Source organism: Rhododendron vialii, chromosome 7a, assembly GCF_030253575.1.
Source record: "Rhododendron vialii isolate Sample 1 chromosome 7a, ASM3025357v1".
NCBI classification, from domain to species: Eukaryota; Viridiplantae; Streptophyta; class Magnoliopsida; order Ericales; family Ericaceae; genus Rhododendron; species Rhododendron vialii.
In genome coordinates this window covers 28,403,141-28,422,682 of record NC_080563.1, presented here as the reverse complement: position 1 = coordinate 28,422,682, position 19,542 = coordinate 28,403,141, and the positions used below count along the sequence as shown (strand labels likewise).

The 19,542-nt window shown below is 37.4% G+C and overlaps 1 protein-coding gene and 2 long non-coding RNA genes across 4 annotated transcripts; 1 reads left to right on the top strand and 2 right to left on the bottom strand.

Moving 5' to 3' along the window:
- The first annotated feature begins 34 nt into the window (after positions 1 to 34).
- LOC131331916 (uncharacterized) lies at positions 35 to 9,537 on the top strand. 2 transcript variants are annotated; one of them, XM_058365879.1, is made up of 9 exons: positions 35 to 345; positions 449 to 657; positions 6,154 to 6,335; positions 6,420 to 6,704; positions 6,797 to 6,855; positions 6,958 to 6,994; positions 7,104 to 7,175; positions 8,074 to 8,398; positions 8,996 to 9,537. In XM_058365879.1, exons 1-9 carry the CDS (start codon positions 231 to 233, stop codon positions 9,371 to 9,373), a joined length of 1,662 nt encoding a protein of 553 aa, XP_058221862.1. In that variant the 5' UTR covers positions 35 to 230; the 3' UTR covers positions 9,374 to 9,537. The 2 variants fall into 2 exon arrangements, with proteins under 2 accessions (XP_058221862.1, XP_058221861.1); XM_058365878.1 differs by having other exon boundaries at positions 60 to 354.
- Positions 1,554 to 3,197, bottom strand: LOC131331917 (uncharacterized). The gene is made up of 2 exons (XR_009201546.1): positions 2,413 to 3,197; positions 1,554 to 1,705 (listed from the first exon to the last, which is right to left on the bottom strand). It is a non-coding gene; the product is annotated as an uncharacterized LOC131331917 (long non-coding RNA).
- Positions 9,538 to 15,395: 5,858 nt separating the features above from the next.
- LOC131331915 (uncharacterized) lies at positions 15,396 to 17,360 on the bottom strand. Its single transcript, XR_009201545.1, has 2 exons — positions 16,975 to 17,360; positions 15,396 to 16,101 (listed from the first exon to the last, which is right to left on the bottom strand). It is a non-coding gene; the product is annotated as an uncharacterized LOC131331915 (long non-coding RNA).
- Between the last annotated feature and the right edge of the window lie 2,182 nt (positions 17,361 to 19,542).

Sequence of the window (19,542 nt, the reverse complement as noted above, 5' to 3'; positions counted from 1 at the left end):
CAACAAAGTCCAAAAGGGGCCTCACCAAAAACTCCACCTTCCCCTCTCTGTTTTACAGTTTAAAAACTTAAAACCCACCTCTCTCTCTCTCTCTCTCTCTCCTTCTAGGTCATTGCAAGTCCTTGCAAAAAGTTGAGAGCTTTATTAATCAATCCACTATACATGTCTTGAGACTGACAACCCATTGATGAGACCGAACTAGAGAAGTTGTAGAGACAGGAGTTTTTACAATGTTCAGTTACAGATCACTGCTGTTTTGTACTCTTCTCACAACCTCCACTCTCTGCTTTTCATTTTCACATGGAGAAACTCACTTTCCCACCACTCAAACTCCACCATTTTCAGGTACTTCCGGTTCGGTCCGGTCCCTTGCAAAATTATCCCTTATTTTACAGAAATCAAAGTGGGTTTTTCCTCATCCGTCATCTAAAACTTCTTTTGGTTTCAGGGGAAATTAATGAGGGGGGACATGATGGGTTGGTCTATTTGGGTACCAAAAGGTTTCTTGCTGAGGGACCCGGTGGAGATGAATCTGAATCTCCTCTGAACTCATCTTATCTTGTGTTGGCTGCAAAGAGGACGTACAGGAGAGACCCCCTTAATGGGTTCAAGAAATATACAGGAGGTTATAACATCACTGAGCGCCATTACTGGGCTGTAAGTCCCCCTCAAAAATTAGTAATTTTGTTTCTCTGTTTTAGGAAACAGTTTTTTCTTTTTCTTTTTCTTTTTGGCAGAAACGCTATTCAGATGAAAACTTCAAGCCCTGTTTTGCTGATTTTCCGTACCCGTTTTTCCCTCTTAATAATCAGGTCTCCGGTCCAGTTTAAGCGCCCCTCTTTTTTTTCTTTTTTTCTTTTATAAAAATCATGTCTCCGGGCGAGTTTGTTTTTTTTAGTACCCGATGTTTTTTAAAATGCTTTTCGGAAAATGTATTTGGTTGATGAAATTTGACATTTTGTTGTCTAGGTATCATCAGTAGTGGGAAAAAATGCTATAGTAGTATACTGGCAACTACCGATCCTTGTCACTACGCCCACTATACACGTTAGTAAGTTTTCAAAACAAGGGTCAGCGTATAATTTTTCAAAACATTTTCAACCAACCGAGAGATTCTCCCCCCGTCCATTGACCGTCCAGCTGTGCCTGTCTGTGAGCCTACTTCGGGCACACTTTACGTTCTAAACCGTTTATGTTTTAGTGTGCACGTAGATTCTCCCCCCGTCCATTAACCGTTCATATTGATTGGATATAGCTCAACAAAATTTGGAAGCAGATTTATCCAGAGATAAATGGTTGAATGGGTTTGGACGCTGTGTTTTTTATTTTATTTTTAGTATAGGTGTTTTCCGAAATCATATCAAATGATAGTCTATCAATGTAATTTGTGTTGTGGTTGATGTTCTAGTTAAATTCTACAAAATAAACAATTTTGATCATTAAAGTGAGCCTGTGAAGGCCCACAATCGGGCATAACTCAGGCAGTTGCAAATAATAGTTGATGCTGTCTCTCTTTTTTTTCTTGGTGGAAGTGAGTGGCATTTTTCTATTAAAAATAAAGAGAATCGTAGTTGACCATTGTTTTGGGCATAAAAGAGGGATTTGGGTACACTGAACAAATCTTTTCACATGGAGCGGTTGTATTACAAGCGTAAATCGCGGATAACTTTTCTGACTGTATTCCCTAAATTGCATAATACAATCTCTTAGGCCATCCACACAGTGCTATAATCAAAAGCTAATTGTTTTTAAAGTTAACAATATTGATGTAAAAAATAGCTCACAATGGTATAATCAAATTTAGCAACATTCTTAGAATTAATCAAATTTTGGGTTTTAGATAACCAAAATTAGCAATCTTTTTCAATAATCAAAATTTGTGGACCCCACATTACATAAGTTAGCTAGTTCCAAAATTTGTATACACGTGTTTCAACTGGTATTTTCTTCTTCTCTTCTTCGCTTACTCTATATCTTCTTCACTTCACCCACAAACTCTCTCTTTCTTTCCCTCCAAAAGTGAAACTCATATCTCTCAATCATCTACAATTAATCAACCCATCATCGCCGGATTAATGTATTTCACTATTCTTTTCTGTTTCTATTTTTTTCCCCCAAAAAAAATTCATAATGGGAGGGAAGAAAATCACCGATTTTTCCCCAAAATTAAAAGAGGGAATCGATATATTTTTGCCCAAAAAAAATCGTAAATGGAAGGTAGTGAATGGTGGGAAACAGAGGGGGAGAGAGAAAGATAGTGAAATTGTAGTGGACCTGTTATTTTGGTTATGGACTAAAAGTGACAATTGTAAAGCTCAACATTGTTAAGCTTAACAACCTTTTAAATGAATAATCAAAAGCTGATGTGTTAATTTTTGGTTATCCTTTTTTGATTATACCACTGTGGATGACCTTAGATTACATGTACTAAGAAATTAAACAAACTGTTTAATATGCAACTTATGCTTACAATAGTCTACTATTTTGCTTATATTTATCAGTAAATGAGGTTTTAAATTTGTTATACGGCTAGATGCTGCCAAGCTACTTCAATTTCAAATTTGAAACATGAATGTGTCGGAGTCAGGATTTCAATTTGGAAGAGGCCGGACCTTGTAAAATAAAAGACCTCGTATTCATGATAAAAGGTAATAGATTAGCGATGAGCAAGAGTTGAACCATTGACTATACTTGAACTTAGCTAAGCACCCAGAACCATTGACTGTACTTGAACTAAGCTAAGCACCCAACTAAGAGCAAGTTTACCAGTAGTTAGGTATATTGCCTCGTGAACAGTTCACAATTCTATTTTAGCTATCAATTTTATCTTTCACAACTACACGAACACTATCCATTTTACCTATCATCTATTAAAATATTACTATTTTTTCCTTTTTCCAATATTACAAATATTACTCAAATAATAAGTTTACATATACATACATATACGTGTATACATCTTCTCCACTTTTTGAAATCCAGATCAATATCACTGAAAACCCAGATACAACTTCAAAACATCTTCTCCGTTTTTCGCCGGAAACCTATATAGAAACAGTGGCGTGAGTTCCAAAACCACTGTTTTGTGTTGGAAAATTTGATTCTTACTACATCTTCGCCGTCAAAGGCTTCTCCAACAAGCTGATGACTGACGGAAGTGGCCGGATTTGGACGAAGTACAGTCGACGAGCAGCTGGGTTCCATTAAAAAAAGAGAAGAGAAAGGAGGAGGAGAGAGAAAGAAACAATAAAAAAAGATAGGAGTGTGAACAGTGCTTAGGCAAAAATGACGAAGTACTGTTCACAAATGTATTTTACCTCCTATTTTACCTAATTTGGTGCAGGCGTATTTTTGTGATTTTCTTCTCTAAAATAGAGAAAAAGGCATTTTACCATCTCTGATATACTTGCTCTAACTAGGCCAGCTTCCAAGTTCCATGATTTCTATAGATAATATATAGGATAAATTTTACAAATGGTCCCTCTAGTTTGCATGAATTCTTTCGTCCCTCTAGTATCAATTGTGTTAATTTTAGCCCTACAATCTGCATTCTGTCTCAACTTTGTCCCTTTCGCTTACGGCATTAATGAAACAAACGGAATTGGAGGACAAAATTGTCATTTCTCCTCACAGAGGGACTAAATTGAGATTTCATGCAAACTAGAGGGATTATTTCTACAATTTTATTTTTACTTTTGTTTTTGTAAATAAATTTAAAATACATCAAATGTAATATATTTCTCATCTCATTTTATATTGAATAATCAAAATATGTTGAAATTTTTTAAGTTTTTATTATATATATCACAAAAAATATGAGAAAATTCAAAAAGCAACCCCTATGTTAAATGTCTTGGTATTGTATTTTTTTTTCAATTGAATTTTCACTCGTTATTTTCTCTGTCACATGATTAAAAAGAAAAAGTTTAGTAAGAGTAGTATTTAGAAATCTTGTAATTGTGTTTAATTAAGCAGTGAAACACTATTGAATATTAAGAGATCAAATACATTGAAATATGGGTATAAGTGTATTTATTTTGGGACTTACTCATAAGATCACTCATATAATAAATACAGAAATCCTATTGGTACCGACGGTACCCATAGGGAAAATGCACCGACGGCCACCGGACGGCCGTCTCCGGTCATCGGACGGCCGATCCGAGCCGTCCAAAAATTTTAAAAAATAAAACCGAGGGGCCCTACGCGAGAATCAATGACATCCGAGGTGTGTAGGGTACTTGATCCGAGTACCCCTTTTTCGTGTATATACACGTATATACAAATATACACGAAAAATGGATGCTCGGATCAAGTACCCTACACACCTCGGATGCCATTGATTCTCGCGTAGGGCCCCTCGGTTTTATTTTTTAAAATTTTTGGACGGCTCGGATCGGCCGTCCGGTGACCGGAGACGGCCGTCCGGTGGCCGTCGGTGCATTTTCCCTATGGGTACCGTCGGTACCCATAGCAGTACTCTAATAAATAAACATGGTTTTTGAACATTTTTTTTTATCGCGTGAAAAAATAAGGAGATTATAAGAACATGATACAAAGACATTAATTAAGGGATTGATTTGTGCATTTTTTAATATTTTTGTTATGTGTAATGAAATATAATTTTTTTCAATATAGTTTAATTACCCAATAAAAAATAATTCAGTTGTCAAATTCATTACTTATGGTCTATTTTATTTTATTTGCAAAAAATGAAAGTAAAATGTAAAATTTTAGAAATAGTCTCTCAGATTTACATAAAATCTCAATTTAGTCCCTCTATGAGAGAAAATGACAATTTTGCCCTTTAATTCCGTTTGTTTCATTGACGGCGACAGGGAGAGGGATGAAATTGAGATGGAATAAAAACTATAGGGTTAAAATTGATACAATTAATATTAGAGGGACGAAAATGAGAACTCGTGTAAACTAGAGGGACCATTTGTAAAATTTTCCCTAATATGTACTATTAATCAATAGAATTATCCATAACAATAATAATAAACACTTGAATCCAAGGAGGGAGGGAGTACAAATCAACTACGTATGCATTTACAAAGGTGTAATTAGCAAAAAAAAAAGGGGGGGGGGGGGGGGGGGGGGGTGGCCATGGTCCCTCCCAGCGATGAAAAGTACCAAAACTAATTCAGGGAAAAGGTTTCTGGTGGAGATGTGAAGGTTTTACAACGTACTTATGCTATTACAAATTCATTGCTAGTTCCAATGAATCTTCCTACCTTAAAAAAAAATTTATCGATGCTATTATAAATAGGCTATCGGCTTATTTTTCTTCATCCAAATAAGACAACATTGAATCACCACAACAAATGTTCAAACTCCATCTGTAAGCAACAATGATGTAATGGTATTGATTCATGAATGGATGTTGGTTACTGTATATTTTCCCTTATGCAGATACTCTTTCTTTGGTCCAAATCCTTGGCATTGAATTGGAGTTACACTACCCGTTGTATAACATGTTGAGAATCAAGTTAGAATCCTTGCCGTGTGAATCATATGATTCTAGTAGATTGGGTAGAGGGAATTGAGTCTTTATCTCCTTTTCGAATGAGACGAGTTGTTCTAGCTTTGAACCTTACTTCAATTAGATGATTATTGACATAAAGTAATTACACCATCATCACAATTACATTGATGTTTTTATGGTGTTTGGAGTAACCACATTCGTAAAGCCAGTGAATTCCTCTTACTTTCTTTGTGAACATAAGCACGTTGACTGACAACAAATCTTGACCATAAGATGTTTTTGTTTGATTAACTAATTCATAATCCACATCGAAATGACTTTTAGAACATTCAAATTTTCCACTGATCCTCTCACTAGAGTTTAACAGTTCAAATAATTTTTAAAAAGCAACATCATGTACATCTTTTTCTAGTTCAGCCTTTGGGAACTATATATTCTAAATATAGACCGTTATTTATCCCATGGGGCATTATGTAATGCGATTTTGGACCTCCGATACTGTTATTTACCTTTGTATTGGCCAATACTATCTGACATTGGTAGATACATGGCCATATTTTGCTGATACCGTTTCGTATCCTGATACCGTGATTTAAACACAGCTGACATAAGAGTCAGTTTCTTTACTTGTTATTTCTGCTAACTTCTTTTCTCTTGACATGCAGTCTGTGGGGTTTACTGCTGCTCCTTTTTTTATCATTGCGGCTATCTGGTTTTTCCTCTTTGGACTCTGCTTATCTCTCATCTGTCTCTGCTATTGCTGTTGTAGAAGGGAGCCATACGGCTACTCCAAAACAGCATACGCTCTCTCTCTTATTTTCCTCATACTCTTCACTGTTGCGGCAATGTATAGACTACTCTCTTCCTCTCTTCATTATTTTGGTTTCTCAATCCCCTCTGACCATGCTATCATTTTACTTTGTGGTCTCAGAGTTGGATGTGTTGTTTTGTACACGGGTCAACAAAAGTTTCACGATAGTACGACAACGACCTTGGTCTATGTGGTGAATCAAGCCGAAACAACTGTGGAGAAACTTAACAATGTTTCTGAGTATCTTTCAGCAGCTAAGCAAGTTGGAGTGGATAGAGTTTTTCTACCTTCTAATGTCGGAACTGACATCGATGAGATTCAAAGCAAGATTAACTCTTCTGCTACCACCCTCAGAGTTCGAACATCGGATAACTCAGGAAACATAAAAGATCTCTTGGATTCTGTGTAAATGACAAGTTTTTAATCTTTCTGTTGTCCTATTCTAGTGCTCTGACTTTAGCCTTTTAAATACATAATGGGATTCTTCTCTTTTGCAGTAGACGGGCTCTTATAGTAATTGCTGCTGTTATGCTTGTCTTGACATTTCTTGGATTCTGTACGCCCCTTCTGCCCTTAACCAAAGCATTTCCCTTTATCTATTGTATCAAAATTGGTTTAGTGATACTTGAATTGTTGTTTTGTCCATTTTGTGGTCCAGTATTCTCAATATTCGGGATGCAATTTCTCGTGTACATGTGAGTGAGACTGTGATCTTTACATAAACTCAATTTCCTTGGTACACATTCTGGTCCAGTACATATCTATTATCTTTCTCAATGAGTGCTTTTACGGTACTTGTTGCAGCTTGGTGATCATTGGATGGATACTTGTAACCGGAACCTTTATTTTGTGCGGTGTATTTCTTCTTCTACACAAGTAAGTTATTGCATTCTTCAAATTATCCTTCTTTTGACATTGAGTTTTCTTTGCTTTCAAACGCATCATCTCTTTCCTCTTTCCCCACTACCACTGCACGCATGCAAACACACAACAGCAACAAATTGTGATTTTGTTCCTCTTAACTCGACTTACACATGAGAGGAATATCACTTGGTCAGGTGAAATTACATACTGAGTAATTACATATTAAGAGAGTGTAATCCATATCATATGGTAGCCATCAAGAGAGGGATGGAGAACCAATACAAGTAGACTCTTATGAACAAGTCATGTTTTGTGTCCAGTTACTTATATACTTACCCGAATGGTGTCAGGTCTGAAGGTCTTATTAGGACTTAAAACACATGCACACAAATTGATCACCTTCAAGGTAAAAATTGGTGGACTCACAGTATTAGGAGCAATGAGATCATATGTGCTAATATCTCAAATGCTTGAGCAGTATGTGGTACTGTAATTATTCAGAAGTTGGGGGTGGCCACAGCCCCCTGGTCCATACATGAGTCTGCTCCTAAGGGCAAGGCACAACCTTGTAAAAGTCAGAGGTATCTAGAAATGCAGAACAATCACCACTGAAATTCTAGCAGTTGAAAAGGAAACAGCTTTTCCTCGTATTCTCTCTCTTTCTGCGTGGGATCTTGTTTTCTGGATATGTATATGATGAGCATTGCTCACCAGTCACCACACCTTCGAGTTGCATCTAAATGCATCCTTTGACCTTATCTCAATCAATGCCCTTCCATTTTCATTTTTAGAAAAAGCCCTTCCATTGTTTCTTTTTCAATATATGCCTATTTCAAGTCTTGTAGTTCCATTTGCAGTATATCTAACCAACTCTTCAGTAATATAACTGTTATTTGCTTGTCATATTTAGTGTGACTGCAGATACTTGCGTCTCAATGGATCAGTGGGTCCAAAACCCAACCGCACATACGGCTTTAGACAATATACTGCCTTGTATGGACAACGCCACAGCCCAGGAAACCTTGTTACGTAGCAAGGAAGTCACTTCCCAACTCGTCAACGTGGTTAACCAGGTCATCACCAATGTCTCGAATATCAACTTCGCCCCCAACTTTACCCCGCTATTCTACAATCAGTCCGGCCCTTTAATGCCGACCTTGTGCAACCCATATAATCCCGATTTGACTAATCGAGTTTGTGCTTCTGGTGAAGTGGACTTGAACAACGCTACAGAGGTAAATTTCAATGTTTTAAATCCATTCAACATTGGAATAGAAAATCAGCATACTAACGCAAAATTCATAGTGACCCCTTGTGATGTTTAAGAAATTATGCCCAGCATCCCGAGATTGGTCAAATGATACTTTTGATTTTCTATTTGGGGTTTTTTGGAAACGTAGAAAAATTGTTTGGGGAACTGTTTCAATAAATTTTTTATGTAAATAAAACAGTAGAAAGGTTTTTTTTTCTACTTTCCAAAAACCGTTTTGGGAAGTAATGGAGTTTTCACCCAAAACATAGAGAGGTTTTCTCAGTCAAAATGTTCAAACTTTGCACTGTTTTTGTTTCCCAAAACAGTAATATAGCACGAAAACAATACCAACCTAAGCTGGTTTTAAACAGTGTACACGGTGTTCCCAAGTTGCCTAAACACACTATCAAGACGCGGTATGTTTTCAAAGTTTCACTGTTGTGCCCAAAACGCGAAGAGAGGGAACTTAAAATGAGAACAATACAAAACAACCTGGTTTTAACCTAGAAATCCACTGATAGGTTTGTCAAACTGCCAAAATCCCATGTAAATCTTGAACTGTATCCCTCATTTCTTGCAGGTATGGAGAAACTATGTCTGTCAGGTTTCAGCCAATGACATTTGCACAACAACGGGGCGTTTGACCCCCTCAATCTATAACCAAATGACAGCCGGAGTGAATGTGAGCTATGGATTATACCACTATGGCCCATTCCTAGTTGATCTGCAAGACTGCACATTCGCACGACAAACCTTCACCGACATTTATCTGTATCATTGTCCTGGTCTGCAGCGGTACAGTGAGTGGATCTATGTAGGATTGGTGATGGTTTCTGTTGCTGTTATGCTCTCTCTTGTTTTCTGGGTTATATATGGGAGGGAGAGACGCCACCGTGTTTATACCAAGCAGTTCTCAGATGGAATGGATCGAGGTTTTGAAGGGGACAAGCATAGTTAGAAAACTCAACTTAGGGCTTTTCTTAAGTTATACTTACTGATGCGTATTTGAGTTAAAAACTTTGTATCAGATTTGGTGATCAGGTTTGTTCTATGTAAAATGGTACTTTGTAGAGGTTAGTGTTCAATTTGGATTGATTTTCCATAAAATGATTGGTTTCATCATTTGGTTGTAACAGCAGCTTTGCACAATGCATAGCATCCCAACTTGATTTGCACTTTGGGGGTTATAAAAAATGCTACACACAACCGTTGTGTGTGTTGTGTATTAAATTTTGACGGTCTAGATGTGTTTGGACGGTCCAGATTTTAAGTAAACTATTTGCGCGAATAGTTTATTATTCCCTGAGTGAATCTAGACTATCCATTACAACAACAGACGGGTAGCGATCAGTTGTGTAAAGAGTTTTGCACAATCGTTGTTCGTGTAGCACTTTTGGTGAACTATCAATACAAGCAAAAGGAGGCACAATCTCAAACCTAGCAATTTTTTTTCCTTTGGATAACCAAATTTGATGGGGGCGACACTATCTCTCTTTCTCTCCCCTTCCATTACTCTCAATGGACTAACTCACTTCTATTTATTCCTAATTCTCTCTATCTCAAGACTAGAAATGAGTTTTTGATTATGGAACATTATGGAGCTCAACATTGTTAAGTTTAGTAATTCCTTAAATGAATAACCAAAAGCTGATGTGATAACTTTTGATTATTCAATTTTGATTATGTCATTAAAGCATCCATAATGGAATAATCAAAAATAGGGTTGCTAAAGTTAGTAATATTTCCTTCAAAACTAGGGTTGTTAAAGTTAGTAATATTTCCTCCAAAAAGTGCTCGCATAACCAAACTTAACATCTTAGCAACTCATTAAATTTTGGCTTTTGGATTAAAACTAGCAATCTTTTGCCAATAACCAAATTTAGTGGTTCTCATGTTTTCAATCAAGTACACTCATCATTACACTCCTCTCTCTCTCTCTCTCTCTCTCTCTCTCTCTCTCTCTCTCATATTTAAAAGAAGTTTTTATTTTTTTGCAACTGCTATTTTAAAAAAATTCTTTTTTTTAAAAACTTTTCTCCGAAAAGTGTTTTTTTTTCAAAATAAAAGTTTTCAAAAAATTAATTTCTATTTCAAATAACCTGTTTTTATTAGTTTAAAAACTATTTTAAAAAAAATGTTTTATATGGTGACAACTTTAAAATCTTTATAGGTTGAAAATGTGATGTGACAAGTTTTGATTATTCAATTTTGATTATGTCATTGTAGACATCTACATCGCTAACATTAGCAACCTGGATAACCAAAAGATGATGTGGCAATTTTTTTATTATTTCACTGTGGATGCTCTCTTAGGTACACTCTAATGAGGGAAGATGAAACACTTTGTTTGGTTCTCCTTGCAGAAATAATTTTTCGTCTTTAGTGATTTTTTGACTAATTTTTTACTTTTTGGATGTACATAGCGTACCTCTATTCAAAAAGTAAAAGAGTCTGTTAAAATTTTTTACTAAAGACAAAAACAATACGCAAACCTATAGAAATTTTTATCTCAAAACTGCAAACCAAACACAGTGTTTGTAATTTATTCTCTTTCTTCTTCACTCTTTGCACCTTTTGGGAGAATCGTCGAGTGATCCATAATATTTTTTAGAAATTTGTTCTCCGAAATGAAAATGTGTCTCCATATTTAGGCCCGATTTGATGTTGTATAAGGGCATCTCCAGAAGCCTTGCTCCAGAGCAAAATTGGACAAGAACGGCGAGAAAATCGTGAAATCCCAAACCCAGGAGGCTCGCTCCAACCTTGCCTATTTGCTTGGCAGCTACAGTACCTCGCCCCACCAGGCGAGGTTTTCCAGCCTCCCTTGGCCTGCTTCTCGCGCGTAGGTGTCTCTCTCTCTCTCTCTCTCTCTCTCTCTCTCTCTCTCTCTCTCTCTCTCTCTCCCCCCTTGGCTTTCACGGATCCAGATCGAAGACAACGAAGGAGACCTGTTCCCGATCAACAACGGATCCCGGAATCAAAATCAAAATTGACAATGGCAGAAATGAACTAGACGACGCCGGTGACGGTGGGTCTATATATATATATACACACACACAGTCAGTCTCAAATGAGGGAGTCCGCATTTTAGTTAAAATGTGGACCTCCTCATTTCTTCCATTTTCTGATCGAATTTCGATGATCCGAGTCGCTCAATGTGTTTAGGACGTGATTTTAAGGTTACTCAAGAGAAATCAACAAAAAAAATGATCGGGAAGGGCTTCATCCGAGCAGTTTTTGTTTGAACCGTTCGATAAAACATAAACAAAAACTGCTCGGATGAAGCCCTTCCCGATCATTTTTTTGCTGATTTTCGCGAGTACCCTTATAATCACGTTTTGAACATATTGAGCGGCTCGGATCATCGAAATTCGATCGGGAAAGGGAGGTCCGCATTTTATTAAAATGAGGTGGTCCTCATAAGAGCCGGACTGTATATATATATATATATATACATATAGAGAGAGAGAGAGAGAGAGAGAGAGAGAGAGAGAGAGAGAGAGAGAGAGAGAGAGAGGTGGGTACACGCCGCTGTCGGAGATGGAGGATTTGTGGTGGCCGGTTGATTTGGGTTTCTACTGTGTCGGTATATACATATATGTTGTGTACTGTATATATGTTTATATATATATATATATATAATATAATAATGTAAATGGGGTTTAATTACCCCCAAAAACAAATGCAAAAGGTTTTTTTTTTAATCCAGTAAATGGGGTTTGAAGATGTAACAATCTCGATTTTTAGTAAATAAAAATCTCGTTTTAATATTTGAAAATTTCTTATTCTTAAACTCCTTTATAGTTTTCCTTTTAGCAAAATAATCCGCCTTAATTAAATTTAAGACTTATAAAATTAAGTCCCTTCGCACCGGGCAATCTAGTTCTTTTCCAAAGACAAGTATGCTTGTAGAAGCACTTATATATTTTCCTAGCGAGTTAAATAAAATCTTTAAATTATATTTCTTGGCTAGAAATTCTACTTGGCAAGTAGAATTAGTTTTCAACCGATTAGTTAGAGAAACCTAAGTACCAATTCAACCTAGTTAAATCCTCCTAACCCTAGATGAACCTTATGAACCTTTCCAACTCTACTTGAACCTTTTGGATCAAAGGAAGTCATCATTATGCTACCAAAAGTAGTAATCATTATGCTTGCCGTGCCATCAAATTAAGTGTTTTTGAGTTGGTACCCCTTTGGGAAGTCATGGCAGTGGTTTCGAATATCTGGCAGCTTTGCCAAGAAGGAGGGATTGATTAAATGTGCTTGGATCAAGAGGGATGCAAATGGGCTGGCTCATGAAGTGGCTTCTGAAGCATTGAGGGGTTCTTTGCCTGTTAATTGAGTGTCCTCCCCTTCCCCTAGTGTCTTTGTTGTTTTATCTAGAGATATTTCTCTTGCATTGTAGCCTGTTTTGGGCGATTTTGATTATCAAAAAAAAAAAAATTATGCTTGCCATGCATGCAAACCTAAGGATTATAGTCTTAAACCTAATTATCCACCAAAGTTGCTTTCCTAGATCTTTCCCTTGGTATATATATGTATATATACCTCATACAATGGGGTTCTCCTGAGGGATCCCGGAAATTTCTGTGGTGCGGGAGTCTAATCTGAGCCGTTGGATTTAATCCAACGGCCAGGATAAGAGATGGGAAAAAAACCCCAAGTAATTGCACTTTCCCCCCTACAGCCTCACACTTCCCCCCTTCTTCGTTCATTTCACGCTGAGAGAAAGAGAGAGACAGAGAGAGGCGACGCAAGACGAAGAAGCAGCGATCGACGAGATTGAAGCCCGACGAACGGAGAGGAGAAGAAGACGAAGGAAGATCGACTGAGACCGAGGTATCTCTCTCTCTCGGACAAAAAAACAAAAATTCTGGAATCGGAAGAAATTTCTCAGATATATATATATATATATATATATATATATATATATATATATATATATATATTTTTAGGACGACGAAGAACGAAGAGGAGAAGAAGATCAAAGACGAACGAAGACACGACCAGCATCCACTGAGACCGAGGTATCTCTGTCTCTCTTTCTCAGGAAAAAAAAATCGAGTTGATTGCGAGATTTTGGCCGATTTTGGTTCAAAATGAGGGCTTTTTTTTGAATGGTCTGGAGGTTCGGCTAGGTTAGGGCTTCAACTGGGTTGGGTAATTTGTAGTGGGTGGGAGTTTCAGGTGGGTTGAATGGGGGAAAAAATTTGGCCTATTCTAGTTCAAAGGGGAAAAAAATCTGGATCCTCCGAAAAAAAATCTGTCTTTTTTTTTTTGAAATAGAGAAGAAATAATGGGGTTGTAATATCCACCACAGCCTTTGCCACCATTGTTGTGTGCAAAGAAGGAATGAAGAAGAAGAAATAATGGGCCTGGAAAATCCATTCTACATGGTGGTTGAATGTCCTTTGTTGAATGAACAGTCCATTCATTCAATCCATTCTTTTATTTTGAGGTTGATGGTTTGCAGCCGAGACCACCTGTATGTAGACACGACTAAGGTTACGTTTGGTAGCTTTGAGTTTCTTTCGTATAAAGCACTATGAAGAAAATCTGGTGAACTCATCTATATCCTAGCAATGAACTGATTTAATTAGACAATAGGGAATTAACATCCGTGGGATGGTGAATCTCCTATCAGTACTTGTATTGATCAATTATTTAACAATTAACATTAATTTGAGGGTTTTGGAGCGATTTTATGTACAGATTGCTAATTGACATTGTAGTCAGTTTACAGAATCATGGTCCGTATGAGTAGGTTAAAATTGGAAATAGCACTCTGCTCTCCAATCTCTAACAAAAAAAAAAAAAAGTGGAATTCTCTTACATGAAGGAGAGACAAAAGCCCATTTCACTCTTGTACGTTGCTACATTAATGGAATTCTCTTACGTTGTTCGTATAAACCTTGCTGCTGTTTTAAGTTGCTAGATTAATGTACTTGTCTAGTGCTGCTGATTCTATTTCCTTTGGAATCACTAAATCCTGGGATTATCTTGTTGCTCCTTCTTGTTTGGAATTTAGGACTTTCGAGGCATCCATGAGCATTAGTGAAGATATGCAGAGGACAACAATCACTATGCAGATGAAGATTTGAAGCCATGCAGAAGGAGATTGATGCAATGCAAATGAGAATGAGAAATGGGGGGAAAATGAACTGGAATTACCTTTAGATTGTTGTTTTTTGTGTTGTGTCGTACATGTGCGGCAAAAGCAGCCACTGAACTAAAGTAGTAGTAGTTGTAGTATGTTTGGGAATATGAAATTGCTTACTGTTGGGATTTGGTTTGGTGTATCTAGCTTGGCCTTGGATGTATGGCTAATTTATTTTGAGATCGTTTTTTCTTCTTACCTATGGCTAATTTGTATGGAAATTTAGTTGGACCGTGCCGTTTTGTGTCCTAATGAGTTTTTGGCACATAAGGTGGTGCACCGACTCAGACAACTTTTTTTTTTTTTCTGAACATCAACTATTTCGAACTAAAATTAGGGTCTCCTCCAGGGAGGGACTGGATGTTGATTTTGTTGTTATATGTGACAGAAAATGTATCATACGGAGTATTTGTATAAGCTGTCTTACATCCCTTTTTTCAAATGGATTGAAAATTCTCCTGAGTTTTCGTTACTCAAGCTTCAGAATATATGAGGAGTCCACCCAGGAATCCAGGTACCCCATGAAATGGTGGTGTGATAAAGTTGATTGGTTTATTGCATGACCTTTATAGTAGTGTAGGAACACTGGAAAAAAAAAAGTGGAAACTGGAAGAAAGGCATTTCCGTCCCTTAGCCTGTTTGACTTGCCTTCTTTTATACCCTTTATTTGTGTGTGGAATCACATGTGGAAAAGGGTATGTCCAGCCACATATGATCGAATCGCGGTTCATCTTACTCTTTTTCTAATACTGCTCGTATACTCAAACACATGCAAAAGCTAAGTTGCCTCAATCAAGAACAGATGGAAAACTTGAGCCAGTTAAACAACAATCGTAGAACTTTTACCCCACAGATGGAAAGTATGAACTACACATAATTGGTTTGAGGATATTGGCTCACAAATTGAGATGATACAAACAGAGGAAAATTCAACAAAAAATGAACTTGGACTATGATCCAATCAAAATGATACAATCAAACTTTACCATCTTCAAGTACGTCACCGTCAACCATCTTCAGAATACAAATTATAATCCAACACATGTACCATTAGTCAGTCATGAAACCAACCCAACAAACCGAGAATACAGACCATTCCACATGAGAGTTGTCAGCCCAATCATCCAAAAAATAGAAGAACAACAATTCCACATTGAGATTAGTCAGCCCATTCCACTTATCAAGAGAATACAGCCCCATAGCTAGAAATGAACCTCACGGACAACAGGAGAACAACAACAGAACATATAATACAGCAGCAGAACAGCTTGTAGCCTTAGGTTACACCACGCAGACAACATTACAGCAGCGGCCATAACCAACACAAAAAAATAGCAGCAACAACAAGATTAGTCAGACACTAGCATGAAGACAGTAGCAAAACTGCTGCAGGAGAGCAGCAGTAAAACAGTTCTATTTGACATATCCAAATGGATTGATGCTGGAAATATCTTCTTGTTCCATTTCTTCTTCTTCGTTCCTTCTTTGGTCTAGTTCGAACTCTTTTCCACTTTAAGAATGTGTAACTGGAAATAGCAGAGACAATGGAATACATTCAATTGAAGCATGACTCATATTTTAAGTCATGGGAAATAAACATGGGAAAACAATGACAAAAGGAAAAACAAGTCTAATTCATGACTCATGACAACAATTAGGAGAAGCAAAGTGTCAATGGTGGTCATATTTTAAGTCCCAACTATGTCTCTGTAGGTTTAATGAAAGCAAAGTGTCAATGGTGGTCACATCACAGGAAGCATAATAGGTTTAATGAAAGAATACATCACGGGAAAGCAAATGTATCTATTAGAAGTCGATGTTTTGATGTCTCAAAATGTTCAGGATTGTGAGGAGAAAAGCTGTTTTCTTAGTTAGTGCTTAATTTCAAAAATTCAGATTTCTTAATCTTTGTTTATATTTTGGTGACAATAAACCTCCAAGGTACGGCCACCGTTCACGCAGTAAACCCATCCACCTGCAACATTCACCCATTGTGCAAGTACTAGCTAAGTCAAGGGGTTTTCAGCAGGAAATGAATACTAGAACCGTTGTATTCACTACTGGTCCCAGTGAAAAGCTGGGATATCAGTGTTTATTACTTGCCAAATGCAGAAACTAAGGTATTTACTCAATATATCAGTTGTGATATTGACTTTTGTTTCCATGGACCACAGTTCGAGTTTAATCCTCAAGTAAGAGATCAGAGTGGAACTTATTTTTGTAACAAAAGTTGATATCGAACTGTGCTTTGAGATGACTTTAGGGTTGATCGTTTGGATCGAACTGTGCTTCGTTCTTCGTCGTTCGTCCTAAACAAAAAAAAACGTAATTTTTGAGAAATTTCTTCCGAACCAGATTTTTATTTTTTTGAACGAGAGAGAAAAATATGACAGAGATACCTCGTTCTCCAGTCGATCTTCTTCGTTCTTCTTCTCCTCTTTGTTCTTCGTCGTTCGTCCTAAAAAAAAAAACCCCTAATTTCTGAGAAAATATTCCTTCCGATCCAGAAATTTTTTTTTTCCGAGAGAAAAAGATGACAGAGATATCTCGGCGGATCTTCGTTCGTCTTTGGGTGGATATTCGTTCGTCTTCGATCTTCTCCTCTTCGTTCGTCTTCTCTGGTTCGCGTCGCCTCTCTCTCTCTCTCTCTCTCTCTCTCTCTCTCTTTGGTCTGTCCGTAAATGAAATGAGAAGGGGGAAAGTGTGAGTGTGAGGGGGAAAGTGTAATTTCCAGCGAGGTTGAAGGGCTTCTCTAATCCAGGCCGTTGGATTAAATCCAACGGCTCACAATAGGATCCCGCACCACAGAATTTTCCAGGATCCCTCAGGGGAACCGCTCTGATACCTCATAACCTATTATAAGCATGGCTATATATACATAGATATACTTTCTTGGAAAATTCTTACCCATTGGACAATGCTTTGCACTTGAAAGCTTAACTTCAATCATTACCTTTCCTTAGACTTAGGCTCCGTTCCGAAAACCTTCTTAAAAAATAAGTACTTATTTTGCCACTTTTCATTCAAAAATAAGAAGGGTCATTCCACAAAACCCAAATAAAAAGTTCCTTTCACATTTTCAAACTAAAAAACAATGTAAATAAAAAAAAAATCAATTTTTTTTTTGCACCGTATTAAAGATCTCAATGAGATCTATCAAACAAGATACATAGTAGTAGGAAAATTATTTGCGTAAACACATGATTTTTGAGCTTGAAATTGCTTTATACAAAAAATAAGACTGTTGCTATGATAATGGGCGCCGGCGGAGGGAAATCGTACCAGCGGCCGCGCTGGGCCGTCTCCGGCCACCGGACGGCCGATCTGAGCCGTCAAAAAATTCTAAAAAAAAAAAAACAAGGGGGCTTTCGCGGGAATCAACGGCATCCGAGGTATGTAGGGTGCTTGATCCGAGCACCCCTTTTCCATGTATATATGATCAAGCACCTTACATGGAAAAGGGGTGTTTGGATCAAGCACCCTACACACCTCGGATGTCGTTGATTCCTGCGTTGGCCCCCTCGGGTTTTTTTTTAGAATTTTTGGACGGCTCGGATCGGCCGTCTGGTGGCCGGAGACGGCCAGGCGCGGCCGTCGGTATGATTTCCCTCCCCGGCGTCCATTGGTACCTATGTAAATTCTGAAAAAATAAGTACCACCTTCTTATTTTTTTGGAACAACCATTATTATTGGACAAAAAATAAGTTCTTATTTGTTTTCTGGAACGGGCTCTTAATAGGATTACTTAGCACTTGAGTATACTTATATATACATAGACATATATATAAGTACACAGTCCTAGGAAGAGAGAGAGAGAGAGAGAGAGAGAGAGAGAGAGAGAGAGAGAGAGGTGTGTGCATGTGCCTATTTTCTCCTAGAAAGCTATGCTTCTTTACTCCTTCCTTAGCCCTTAGACCTAATTACCACATGACAACTCATTCCTAGACTACTTCAAGCACACAATCTAGCCTTTAATCATCCTAGATCCTAACTTTTAATTACCCTAGATTTTGACTACAACCTAGACTTAGGATGGACTAAACATGGAAGGCTAACCTCTTAGACTTGTAAGACTTGCCAACCTAGGTTATAATCACCTAGGGTTGCCTTGAAGCCTTAGAAAATCTCCATGATTACCTAGTCTTGCACCTAAATTGGATTGACATGGCTTGGCATGCTTGTAAGGCTTGATTGGACAAGACAATGAAACAAAAAAAAAATGAGAGAAAGAGGGGGGGGGGGGGGGGGGGGGGGGGGCGGCCAAGAGAACGGGGTGGGAGTCCAAAATTTTGCTATAAATTGCACGCCACTCTTGCCATTCAACTCACACCTTCAAACCTTCCAACTTCTCTCTCTAGAAATCCTTGTGTTTGTTCTTTGTTCTTTCTTGTTATTGGTGTTCTTAAGTTCTTGTTGAGTTCTTCAAGCAACTTATCCTAAGCCGCCACTAAACCACCACTCAACCACCCTTTCGATTCAAAAAGTTTAGTAGTTTAGCCAAGAACTAGTTTCGAGAGAAAGAAAGTCTTATCTTTTCTCTTTCGAAACTACCGGAAGCTTACCGTAGGAGGTCATTCCATTCGATAGCCGACGTGCTTATCTTTTTCCGTAGTCATCCCCACTACCAAGAAGAACGGTAGATTATCCTACTCACTATCTCGAAGTATAAAAGAAAATTTGTATATTACTTATATTATTTGAAATGCATGAAAGAAAAATTTCAAGCAAACTTATTTTACTAAAACCGCTAAAAGAAATATAAGCATGTTGAATAAACTCAACTTTTACTCCAAATAAACATATGTTGTTTTGAACTTTCCAAAAAGGAAGAAAGAACGAATTTTGAAAGATACGAAAGTATCGCTTGATTGAAAGTATTCGTATTTTGATCTTTGGATGGTTATGAGCATGTATACATAATTACTAGGATTTTGTTTGATGTGTGATAAAGCATAAGTGGTTTTCAC